At 44.0% G+C, this 11,912-nt stretch overlaps 1 protein-coding gene across 1 annotated transcript; it reads left to right on the top strand.

Annotated features, from left to right (window-relative positions):
• Positions 1-5,742: 5,742 nt before the first annotated feature.
• Positions 5,743-9,215, top strand: LOC311313650 (thiamine transporter 2-like; the record flags this gene model as incomplete). The annotated part of the gene is made up of 5 exons (XM_084443824.1): positions 5,743-5,907; positions 6,136-6,895; positions 8,243-8,435; positions 8,733-8,874; positions 9,054-9,215. The coding sequence occupies 5 exons, from the start codon at positions 5,743-5,745 to the stop codon at positions 9,213-9,215; spliced, it is 1,422 nt and encodes a 473-aa protein (XP_084299950.1).
• Between the last annotated feature and the right edge of the window lie 2,697 nt (positions 9,216-11,912).

Below are 11,912 nucleotides of genomic sequence, written 5' to 3' on the forward strand. Positions count from 1 at the left end.
CACACATTAACATGGGAGATATTGAAAGATGTTCTAAGATCTAAGATATTTACTTGCAGCAGAGCAGGGAGCATGTGAGGTGTGTGCTGATATGCCAGCTCCCTGCCAGCGCCCCAGTCCTCCGCTCGCGCTCCAGCACCTGCCCACACTCATCACTCACCAGCCCTTCAAAGATGACATCATCCACCTTGATTGATTGCGGCAAAGGCCTCCGAGCCATCTCAATGAGCACTTATGAGTTTTAATGCATGACTTCTTAATAGATATGTCCTAAATGCCGTGAATATTGCCGTATCGAACCGGTTTTCTAACTCATTTATCTATTTACAAAGTGTAAATGCCAAGGGAAGGGGTCGATTGGTGATGACTGTCCACATGCCTGCCGATGTAGTCTTAGCTGGGAGGTCTGAGAGCCCAATCAGTGCATATTGTCACAGGTGCCTGGAAGCGACATATTGGCTTTGACATAATATCAATGTTTGGTGACATTTTGATTCCACCACGTTTTTGTTCTCGAGCTCCTGAATGGTCTTTGCTCTTTCATCCAACGGGCGACACAAATTATTCTTCTCAGAAAGCAATTAGCCTCTCTATTCCTAGGAAGTAATTGGCTTGACTTACAATTACAGACTCAATGGCCGTGGTTCCTGATGTACGCTTCGTTGATGTTACATGTCCAAGAGAATGTTCTTTGAGCCCCCCCCCCCCCCCCCCCCCCCCCCCCCCCCCCCCCCCCCCCCCCCCCCCCCCCCCCCCCACCCCCCCCCTGTTTTTTATCCTCCAATTGAGTGACAGGTTGCAAAATGCACAGAATCTCACCACTGTCATTTCCTTCTGGCAGTTATTGCTCTATTAATCACACGCAATCTGTCCTGGCTTTATAGTGCATAACAGACGGCACCAGAAGAGTCACAACATGCCTCACACAGCCTGGAGGGATGGAGGAGAGGCGTCGTGTATATCGGACAGACAGACTACCTTGATAAACCCAAGCCTTCAAATTCCTGGAGCTTGGCTGTATACTGTAGGCATGCTTCATTCACATTAATGTGAACTGATCTGGTGTAAATCCAACATCAAAAGCTTAGCTGGAGTCCTATGCTAGTTTATGTTCGTGATAAGCCATGTAGGCAGGTTGTTAATAACTCTTTTTCACATCTGCACATGATCATAGATCCATTGAGAATATATAAACATACCTAAAGAGCATATGGGCCAAGCTAACAAGATGTGTGGTTACTTAGGAAAGGAAATTATGGGCATTGTCCAAATTAATCAGCAATGCCAGATGGTATCTCTGTGTGGGCAGCTGGTTTAGTACCGTCTGTTGCCTGTCGCCTTTTTGTACGGGTTTTTACAACTTTGTCGTTGAAATCAGCCGTCAGAAATCTGTCATCTCCAACCCGTATGATGTAGATCAGTTGGACTACGACGAAGCAAGAGCTCCCTCTAGTGAAAATATCCTGCCATACGGTTCAAGACTTTGGCTCGGGGCTCTCTGGTGAATCTGTTTTTCTTCGCAGTTTGATGATCCTCTGTGATCCAACCTTCTGTCAGGATATCAATATCAGCCTCCTCAAGATGGATGCCGCTCACTTCTCAGACTTGGCCAGTGTGAAGCACTCTGAGGCACCTTTAACGGCTGCATTTCAGCACTAAGTTCCCATCTGGCCATTTATAATTGTCTGGCTTGAACCTAGATCTGAAAACAATTAAGATATTGTTTCACACAATCCATGAATAGGTTTTATACATGTACTGTAGCATCTGTTATAGCCTACATGTGTAAATATGTATTTTCTCTACTTCCACACATCTCACAATGATAACAAGTGAATGCCTAGTTAAAGGACAATGCTCGTTTTTGACAACCTGGACCTTATTTACGACAAGATCATATTACAGAGGCATGCGAAAAACCACAACAGGCCTACGCTCTATGTAAGCACAACTAGCGATTCATAAAGACAGATTGATGAAAACAACCGTTTCGCGGCAGAAAATAGATTTTTAGAACCTGCATTCTAAGTGCCCCGACCACCGCCATTACATGGATATACTGGCTTGCGCTGGATTTTACATTTCTTCTACAGGCCTCCGAACTACACCAAAGTGATCTCGTTGAGTGAAACGTCTTATAATATGTCGTAAATAAGTTCCAGGTTGTCAAAAACGAGCATTCTCCTTTAAAGTTCACAAGCATGGGTTATACAAGTGGAAGAGAAACATATATTTTCCAAGTCTTATCAGCGTGCTTCAGTCGGACCAATGTTATGAGGGAGTCCAGCCAGCTCCTGTTTACGCAGTCTTATCGGGACCTGAGAAACACGACGGCCATATCACCTGCCGTTTGTTTCAAAGTCTCAGTATCGGGTCTCCTGCACGCTCCGGTGCTGCAGCAGCAGGGCCTCAGGAACGGAGGAACAGGGATAAAGGAGTGGTAGGTAGGGGGCAGGTTTGGTGTGCGCTGAGCAGCCAGCAGGGGAGGGTTAGTGCACTGGTTCTGTCATCGGGCAGCTGGAACCTACCTGGGAGAAGAGGAACAATGAGGCAGACATGCAGGTGTTCAGAAAGGAAAGCTCAGAGAGGCTTCATCTATTAAGAGATGAAGCAAATCAGTGTGGCCTCCGCAAGGAAATACAGAACTTTTTCTCTTCTCTGACGCGATTGGTTGAACAGTTGATCAATAGCGGAGGGTTGAACCGGGGTACCCCGCTGTGATGCCAGAACAGCTGGCTGTAGTGTTTGCCTGTCTCTGTGCCCTAGGGTCTGCATGGCTCCTGCTCCCACACCTGCTGTGACCATGTGATTCTCACTCCAACTCTCTAGCCACGCCTCTTCCGGGAAACATCGGTCACAGCACACATCAAATAAAGAGCGCTGGGTAGAGTTATGTGGTCCTGTTGTTTCTAATTAAAGACCCCCACAGAGGGACATTAATTTGGCAGAATAGGCCTCGGACTGATGGAAAGAGGCAGCTGCTGTCTAGAAAAACACGTTCTGTATTGTAGGACACAGTACAGATAACTTTCAGTAGAACTTCTCTTAAAGTATAGCTATGTTGCTATATATAACATGCTATATGTTGAACCTACACAACAAATCCTCTGCTCACCCCTCCCTGTTTCTGTCACAAGATGAAAGTCTATGAATGGGGGAGGACAAAACAGTTTTTATTGGCACTATAGACCGTCTGTTGTTTGTTGGCCCCCAGAACAAGACAAACCTCTTGAAAAAGACTAGCCTCCACCAGCATAGCCCCTCCTCAACCCCATGCAGGCACTGTGGAAAGAGCTTGACTGACACTCAACCATGAGACGTAGGTTGGGGCAACACAGTGCTAATTATAGACTGATACACTTTTCTGTTCTGGTAGAACCCACTCCTCTCTGTCCAGGACAAACTCTCATTCTCCCCCAGAGAAGAGAATGACCAGAAATGGTTTAGCTTGCAGGAGGGCATGCACACTTCTTCACTCCGAATTAGCATTAAAAGTTGTGTTTCTGTAATGTAAATGGCCAACCAATTATTAATGCTATGGTGATGTCTTAATATAAAATACATAAATAAAGTATACTATTTAGTTGCAAGGACACAGCACACCAAATATTACATTGAAAAAATAAAGCTTGAATGTTACATTCTTAACCCAATTAATTACCCAACTAATTAACCCATCTGCACATTACAATGTTTAATGTTACAATGTTAAAGTTGTACTGGTAGTAAAATCCATCAGGCCAGCAATAAGGCCAATTAAGCATTGCTAAGGTTCACGTCTCTACAAAAATACAAAACATACACTCAGTACTAATACCATATTTTATAAATATTTGTTTTTGCTTTTATGCTAGCATATGATTTATATGTACAGTAATACCACAGGAACCAGGCTAAGAAAATGTAACTTTTCCTAATACTTTGTCTGATTTGTTTCTCATGCATCACTTTTTATTTTGTTTTATATGCATAGAAACATAAGATAATATTGGTTGCTTAAACAGCAAATAAACAAAGTTGATATCTAAGCCAACATTCTCAACAACAACAAAACCCATCTCCATCAGGACGTGAACCTGGATGAAAGTTCACTACTGCCAAGCCTTAACCGCTCAGCCATCAGGCAGTAAACCTGGCAGAAGACATGAGGATGAAGTGAAGGGAAATGGTCCAAGTTTGGCCAAATTGTCTTTTCTTTTCATGTGTGTATCCACCCCGTGATTCTGATCCACTCCAAAATGTAATGGGTTCTCAGTTGAAATCCTGCTAAATAACAAACAAACAAATAAACAAACAAAATAACACACACAAGTGATAATATATAACTCCAGGCCCAGAGCAAATAATAGGTGTTCCTTTGTGCTTACAGAATGTCTCAGCCAGGCGATCTCTTATTGCCGCTGGGTGAAGGTCCCGGAAACATCTTTATTGTGGAATTATCCTGTATTCTGTTTTCTACCTCTGTAGGCTACTGTGTGTTCTTTTGTCACCAGAGTAGTTTCCTCCATCTGATATATTTGGCATTTTTGGAATGTTCTTTAGGTTGTTCGTAGTACGAGCTCCAGGGGTAGTACGAGCTCCAGGGGTAGTACGAGCTCCAGGGGTAGTACGAGCTCCAGGGGTAGTACGAGCTCCAGGGGTAGTACGAGCTCCAGGGGTAGTACGAGCTCCAGGGGTAGTACGAGCTCCAGGGGTAGTACGAGCTCCAGGGGTAGTACGAGCTCAGGGGTAGTACGAGCTCAGGGGTAGTACCCCACAGCCCTCTTTACATTACATTTGGGGATTGTTTGCCTTTTTGCTATGTTTTATTCAGCATTGCTGACTGTATGTTTTGTAACAAAAACATTGATTGATTGATTGATTGGTTGATTGGTTGATTGATTGATTGATTGATTGATTGATGCGTTTTACTATTTGGCTAATAAATCTATTAACCTGCATTTAAAGCCTACCTGAACCTTTTTTATTCTAGGTATTGTTAACTTACACACCCATGTACTTATTTCTATTTTTACAGTGTGAAGTCTTTTGGTTGGTCTACTAAGCAACAGACAGTTATCATTGAGTAGGTTAGCTCCCGTAAATTATAATAAAGAGTTATAATAAAAATTATAATAAACAGTTTTTTGCTTTGTTCTTAATTGTTCCGGTGGAGCCAGTCTACGGTGGAGCAACTGATTTAAGAACACACAATTCACATAGATAAAAGACCCAATCAAGTACAGCCTATTACAGTATGCAGACATACTATGTCCTATCTGAGTTTGTCTAACAATACAAGGGCACAGGTTACATTATACTGTATGTGTATCATGGGGTCATATAGTTTAATATTAATTACTTTATCCCCTGCCGTCATCGCAACAGTACCAGACCAGAATAGAGCCTGGCTTACACAACCATAGAACTATCTTTCTTAGTTTGACTACTTGACACTCCTTTCCACATAACACCCTACAGAAGTGTGAGATTTGTTCTATAAAAAAGGTGAGGGACACATTCATTACAGTTCTCTCCCTTGAGGTTCAGCATCTCATTTTTCATCTTAATGCGTTTGCGTTGCAGTGTAGCAGTGGTGCTGCTTAAGAAAACTTCTGGGAGAAAGAACAATGGGAGCAGGTGACTTCAGAGTCACTCTCACCTTGGTCCTATCTTTGCCTCCATATCGCAGCAGATTAAACAGCCCAAATTAGTCTCGGCTCAACCCAGCACGCGGAGACCTCCCCGGGGAACAGGAGAAAGATGGCGAGCGTCTGCTGGAGCGGGGAGTGTGGGCCCCGCTGCGGAGGCTGGGTGGGCCCCACGGTGCTGCTCTGTGTCTATGGTTTCTGCTCCATGATGAGGCCCGCTGAGCCATTCCTTGTAGAGTTTCTCACTGGACCGCATAAGAATCTCACCACCAAACAGGTACTGGACACTGTGACGTTTTGTGGGAGAAATGATGAGGCGAGGCATGGCAAGGTTTGAGAATCCCAGTGTGATTCTGGAAGGTCTGAAGTGCGATCCAGAGAAGGACTCTACTAACACAGATACTGTACAGCTTTTTCAGTCAGTCTTGAGTAATGATTTGTCAATTGAATTTCCTACATGCAAACGGAGCAAACTAAAACTCTCCTGTTTCTTTCAATGTACCAGGTTACACGGGACGTGGTGCCAGTATTGGCCTACTCCAGCCTCCTCCTCATCATCCCTGCCTTCCTGGTGACTGACCTGCTAAAATATAAGCCTGTGATCGTCCTGCAGGCCCTGGCCTACCTCCTAGGGTCTCTACTGCTGCTGTTTGGCCCTGGCGTCACCTCCGCACAGAGCGCCATCTTCATCTATAGCATCGGCACCGCAGCCAACGTGGGCTACTTCTCCTACATCTACAGCGTGGTGCAACCTCAGTACTACCAGAGAGTCACCAGTTATGCCAGAGGAGCGGTACTGTTGGGCTACACAGCTGGCGCCATGCTGGGTCAACTACTGCTGACCGTAGGTGATGTGTCTCTGTTCTGGCTGTATGTGATTACTCTTATCTCCCTCTGTGTGGCCCTGTTGGCCTCACTCCTCCTGCCCATGCCTCAGAAGCGCCTGTTTCTAAGGGAGACCTCTGCTAGCGGATGCCCGGGTGAGCACACCCTGTCAGACCCTGGCGGATCCTGGGGTCTCTCCTGGATGAGGAGGGCCAGGAGGGCCGGGAGGTTGCTCCTGAGCACACTGAGGAGAATCGGTCTGGACTGCAAGGAGTGCTACTCGTCTGGGGATGTGCTGTTCTTCTGTGTGTGGTCAGCCATGGGGAACTGTGGCTTCAATCAGGTCACAGGCTATGTGCAGCTCCTCTGGGAGTCCAAAGAGCCTCGTCACAACTTCACCGCCTACAATGGAGGAGTGGACGCCATGGCCACGCTGTCAGGTAATGTGACATGACAGCAAACTCAAACTGTCCCCTTGAACAGCATTTTACACACTGCAAAGGGATTTCACCTGAGATGGACACACCTGCCCAACCATTCTGTATCGACTTAAGGGTAATTTAAGCCACGCAGTACCTGGGACGATAATAACCACTTTGCCACCACTATTTCATGAGCCTCTCTACAAGCTCGACAATAACAAGCACATTAATTAGGCTTTCTAATTACCTCCTCTCCTCAACCAGATGGATCCGTCCAGCTTTAACTATCCACTGACTGCTCTCCCATTGATTATAGTGCAGAAGCGTTCCTGTATTCCCAGGAAACCAATAACACTTACTCTGTAAATTACATCCTGCTTCCGTTTGTCTTCCAGGTGTTAATGTTTCCACTCAATGTGAAATCGAGGCTACAGTGCTTTTGAGAGCGTTAACGTCTGATATTTTACTCAAGAATCGGATTATGTTAATGATTATGTTGTTACTCCGTACTCTCATTATACTTGTATTTAAATGAGATAAAACCACACAGGGTGTTAGAAAAAAGTTCCTTGTTGGGTTGTTTTGCAAAAACAAATATTGTTACTAATGAAGTCAGGGACAATTCAGTGCTAGCTTACCCATGTAGTGATCTGGGGGTAATTACAGTAGCTACCTAGCGACATCAGGCATAGTTAAATGACAACCAAAAGAACATTGTAATGCTAATCAAGGAATCACAGGACTCTTCTCTCCATCTACCTCCATCTCCATCCACTCTGACCGGATTAAGGCGGTGTCTTGAATAAAATGTGTTCACCCCATTATCTTGCCCTCATGGAGGGATTAGCTGACATGCTAGGCTATTAGCAGACGAGAGCTGTGACCCAGCGCTGGTAGCAGAGCTCCTGTCCTGCAGAACTGGATAAATTCCATTAGATCCATCCCTCTCACCAAGGGGAATCCATAAGGATTGATTAAACACATCCCTAACACAGAGAGCGATCAGCGGTGCTTATGCTATTAGGATTGATCTGGCGGGGCGGGGCAAAGTGATGAAGCATAAGCCTTAATTGAATTGATTAAAGCAAGCGCCAGTTACAGTATAAGCCAGCAGCCTGAGAGGGATGTGGGGAGGTCCCTGTGTCTGGAATTGACTGATGTCTGAACACTGATATCTGATGGTTCTTGTGGAGAGTATTGACTTCTCAATGTACAGAAAAAAATATGTGGATCAATATATTCTACTATCTCCATTCAAAAGCCTGTGAATATCGTGTTCTTATCTTCTGCAAGAAGAAGAAGATCTGGTACCCTATCATAAGTTCTCACAATTGGCCCACCCGTGTGTGTGGTCTGTCTTCCTAGGGGCGGCAGCCTCCATAGCGGTTGGCCATATGGCCCTGGACTGGTCCGTATGGGGGGAGCTGGTCCTGGGCGTGTTCACAGCTCTTATTGCTGGGGCTCTCTACCTGATGGACCTGACCAACAGTATCTGGGTCTGCTACTGCTGCTTTGCACTCTTCAAGTCCGTCTATATGCTGCTCATCACTGTGTGCACGTAAGAGAACATCCATTCTTGAACCTGCAACCGGCTGATTGCATAAGCAAGTTAGCGATCAGTCAAATGGACAGATCAGTAAACATAAATCAATAAAACAACTGGCCAACCAACAAGCCAGTCGGTGTATCTGACCCAACAACTTAACAACAAACCCAACCAATCGATCAATCTGGTCAATAAGTTAAAGTTGCGTTGTACCCATTTGTTTATTATCACGGGACACGTTAAAAGTCACATACAGTACAGTACAAATGCAAAGATGATTAGCGTCTGACTCGTTCACATGGACCTCAGGTTTCAGATCGCCCGGAGCCTGAGCAGAGAGCGCTACGCACTGGTGTTTGGGCTCAACAGCTTTGTGGGCATGATACTACAGAGTCTCCTCACCGCCATCGTGATCCAAACCAACAGTCTGCAGCTCACCATCACTTCACAGGTGAGGCTTGTCTCACAGATGCTGAATAAACACCCGTGTGATACAATCTTATGACAAGGAGACACAGATGTTATCTAAAGCCACTTCACTACAGAAAGCTACTTCACGGACACAATCACGTTATCACTCATCGATTAGAGATCAGCTGCTGATTTGCTTGGCTTCCCTTTTCTTGGCAGTTTTTCATCTATGCCTCCTACTTCCTGGCCATCTCTTTGCTGTTCCTGGTGAAGGGAGTGTGCACCATGCTCCAAGGGAGACGCCGAACAAGAGTGGAACCCAGTCCAGGCGACAGCCAATCAGAGACAGGGACTGAGGTGACAGAGGTCGGACATGCATGATCATTCATTAACCAGAAGGGCGGTGGGGTGTGGTCTGTAAATACCTCGTAGTCAAAGCAGGATGTGTGTGTTAAAGGTCAAACTGATTGTGCAAACGTTATTGTGCAAACATGTATTCATCCACGGTTTATTCGACAATAAATGTGACTGTATATCACTAAAACGTCAGGAGATGGCATTTAAGTCCTCAACAGGATACGTGACTCAGCTACAGTGATGATTCAGGCCTGGAATAATCACTGTACATACTGTACAGGACTGTACATACTGTAGGTTCTACTTGTCTGAGTGCAGCATCTACATCTGATCACTAGAGGGCAGTACAACCACACAATCACTGCAGATGATTCAGACGCCATCTTCCTCTCTGGCTTCCCACACCAACCCAACACTGTGCCTTACAAAATGTGGGTGGAGTGGTAATGTGATAGTGATTTATCATGGATGATTTACAAGATATGCTCAGGGTAGAATACTGAATAGTCAGGAGAATATATGAACTAGAGGTCTCAACCTGTGGTTTCATATTCCGTGACTCAACTGCAGAGTGTGAGTTGGTAGCCAAGTTCTTTTTACAGGTTAAGACGTTTAAATAATGATATTCTGAGTCATATTACATAAGATAATGAAGTAATAATAATAATTATTATTATTATTATAATTATTATTACTATTATTATTATTATTATTATTATTGTTCTTGTTGTTGTTATGATTATTATTGTTATTATTATTATTTTTCATTTCATTTATAAAGCACTTTGTTGTGACACAAGATGAGTTTAAATGTAAACTGTACTGAATGTCTGGAAAAGAAAACAATTTCAATCAACTAATTTATATCAAATTTAATCAAACTATGTATATTATGCTCCTGACAGATTTCAATCCCTGTGTTTAACATGGTTAACATACATATATAAAACAACCGAGGAAGAACAGCCCATTTCCCCAAGACAGGATCAAGTGTTGTGATCTGAGACCCAGCAGGTGGTCTGACTCTGTCCTGCATGATGCGTCCCTACTTATCTACAGGGTTAAAACACACATTCAGTCACTCAATCACAGCAACCCACTAACCCCAACCTACCGGCCCCATCCTTTAATAGATAGAGGGAATAATGAATATGCAATTGCTCATGAATAATAAAGCACTAATAAAGCATTATAGATGTATGCATGGTCATGTCAGATCTATACTTTATTAATGTGCAGTAATAAGGAAGCTGAAGGAAGCCTGGTTGTAGCAGCTAACAAAAGGAGTGCTGGTCATGCAAGCCCTTGCTCTGATATATGAATATCTGTAAGTTTAATTCAAGGCGTCTTGTGATTTAAGACTATTGTTTAGCTACATAGTATGTTCATTTTGATCCACTCCCAGTCCAAGGGCCAGACAGCGGCTGACGGGGACTCTGTCCCTTATCAGCTGATCACCTTGCAAACACCAACTGCACTCATCATAATCCACTCTCCAGCCATGATGTCATCACATGGTCACTTCCTCTTCCTTTTACTTTCTGGTAAGTTTGATAGTTTCCTTGTAGAGCATTTGTCCAGTAGCTCTTCCTATCACATGAGTAAGGATTCATACCAAATGTAATTCTTAAAATAATTTAAGAAAAACAACAGTATGGATACTCTTCCCTCAACTACTTTGTAACTTGTTGTAACTCTTGAAATTGAAAATAAATAGCATATCACTATAGAGAACACGGTATCTTGCTTCCATGTCATATCTGTCCCAGCTAAGGAAAGGCATCTGGTCATTTGTGTACACCACATGAACTGGAATAAAACAATAATTCATATCTCTTCCTCTCCTGGAAACACAGGAATACTCCCTGTCTGTAAAATGAATATTTGGGAGGTCAGACAAGCCCATATTAGGGGATTCTTCTGGGGGAACAGAGCCTTCAGAAGGGGGAAGCTCCTCCTGTCTGATTGATCTGTGCGTGGGCACACAGACTCGTATTTTACACCCATCACTGAGAACCTCACTGTGACGCATGAGGGGTCTTCCGTCGCGTCCCTGCATATGTTTGTGACATTACACACCAAGGACCATAGCGATTAGCATGGACGGCCATTAATCAAGCCCCCTTCAGTCTAGATGCAGTCGTGATATATCACAGCCTTCTGTGTCTGGTGGGACCTAATGGCAGGGTGCAAATTCTCACATATCACAGGACACAATGGAGAACAAAGACCACCTAGTGACACAGTCACGGTCTGTTATCAAGCTAATAGCAGAGAGAAGAGAGTCGTGACAAGAGTTTGCGATGCATTTAATACTATCTGTGCTTGGATAAGTAAGTTAAGTAAAATCAGCAGAGTAAAAACTCTCTTTCCCCCCACCTCTCTTTGTGAGAGGGGGAATGTGTGTGTTTGTACAGTGATGAGTCACTGCCTCCTGAAAAGCACCTCTATGTAGGCCTACTCATGTTCCTTGTTTTGAAGAGGGACACCATCAATCTTTGTTGCCAACAAAACGTGGTATAAACAAAGGCCTGTCAAGCTGCCGGTGTAGCAGAAATAAGAGGACGAAGGAGACAGCATTTACATCTGGAGATATTCACCTTTATATCTAGGAGTCATATAGTAGGAACCCTATTGTTATTGTTGGTATTTTCTTCTTCCACTATTATTCTTTTCATTGACTTGGTCAAAAAAAACTCAAAAAGTCAAAAAATGCTCAAA

The sequence above is a fragment of the Borostomias antarcticus genome (assembly GCF_949987555.1).
Source record: "Borostomias antarcticus genome assembly, chromosome: 10".
In the NCBI taxonomy this organism is placed as follows: Eukaryota; Metazoa; Chordata; class Actinopteri; order Stomiiformes; family Stomiidae; genus Borostomias; species Borostomias antarcticus.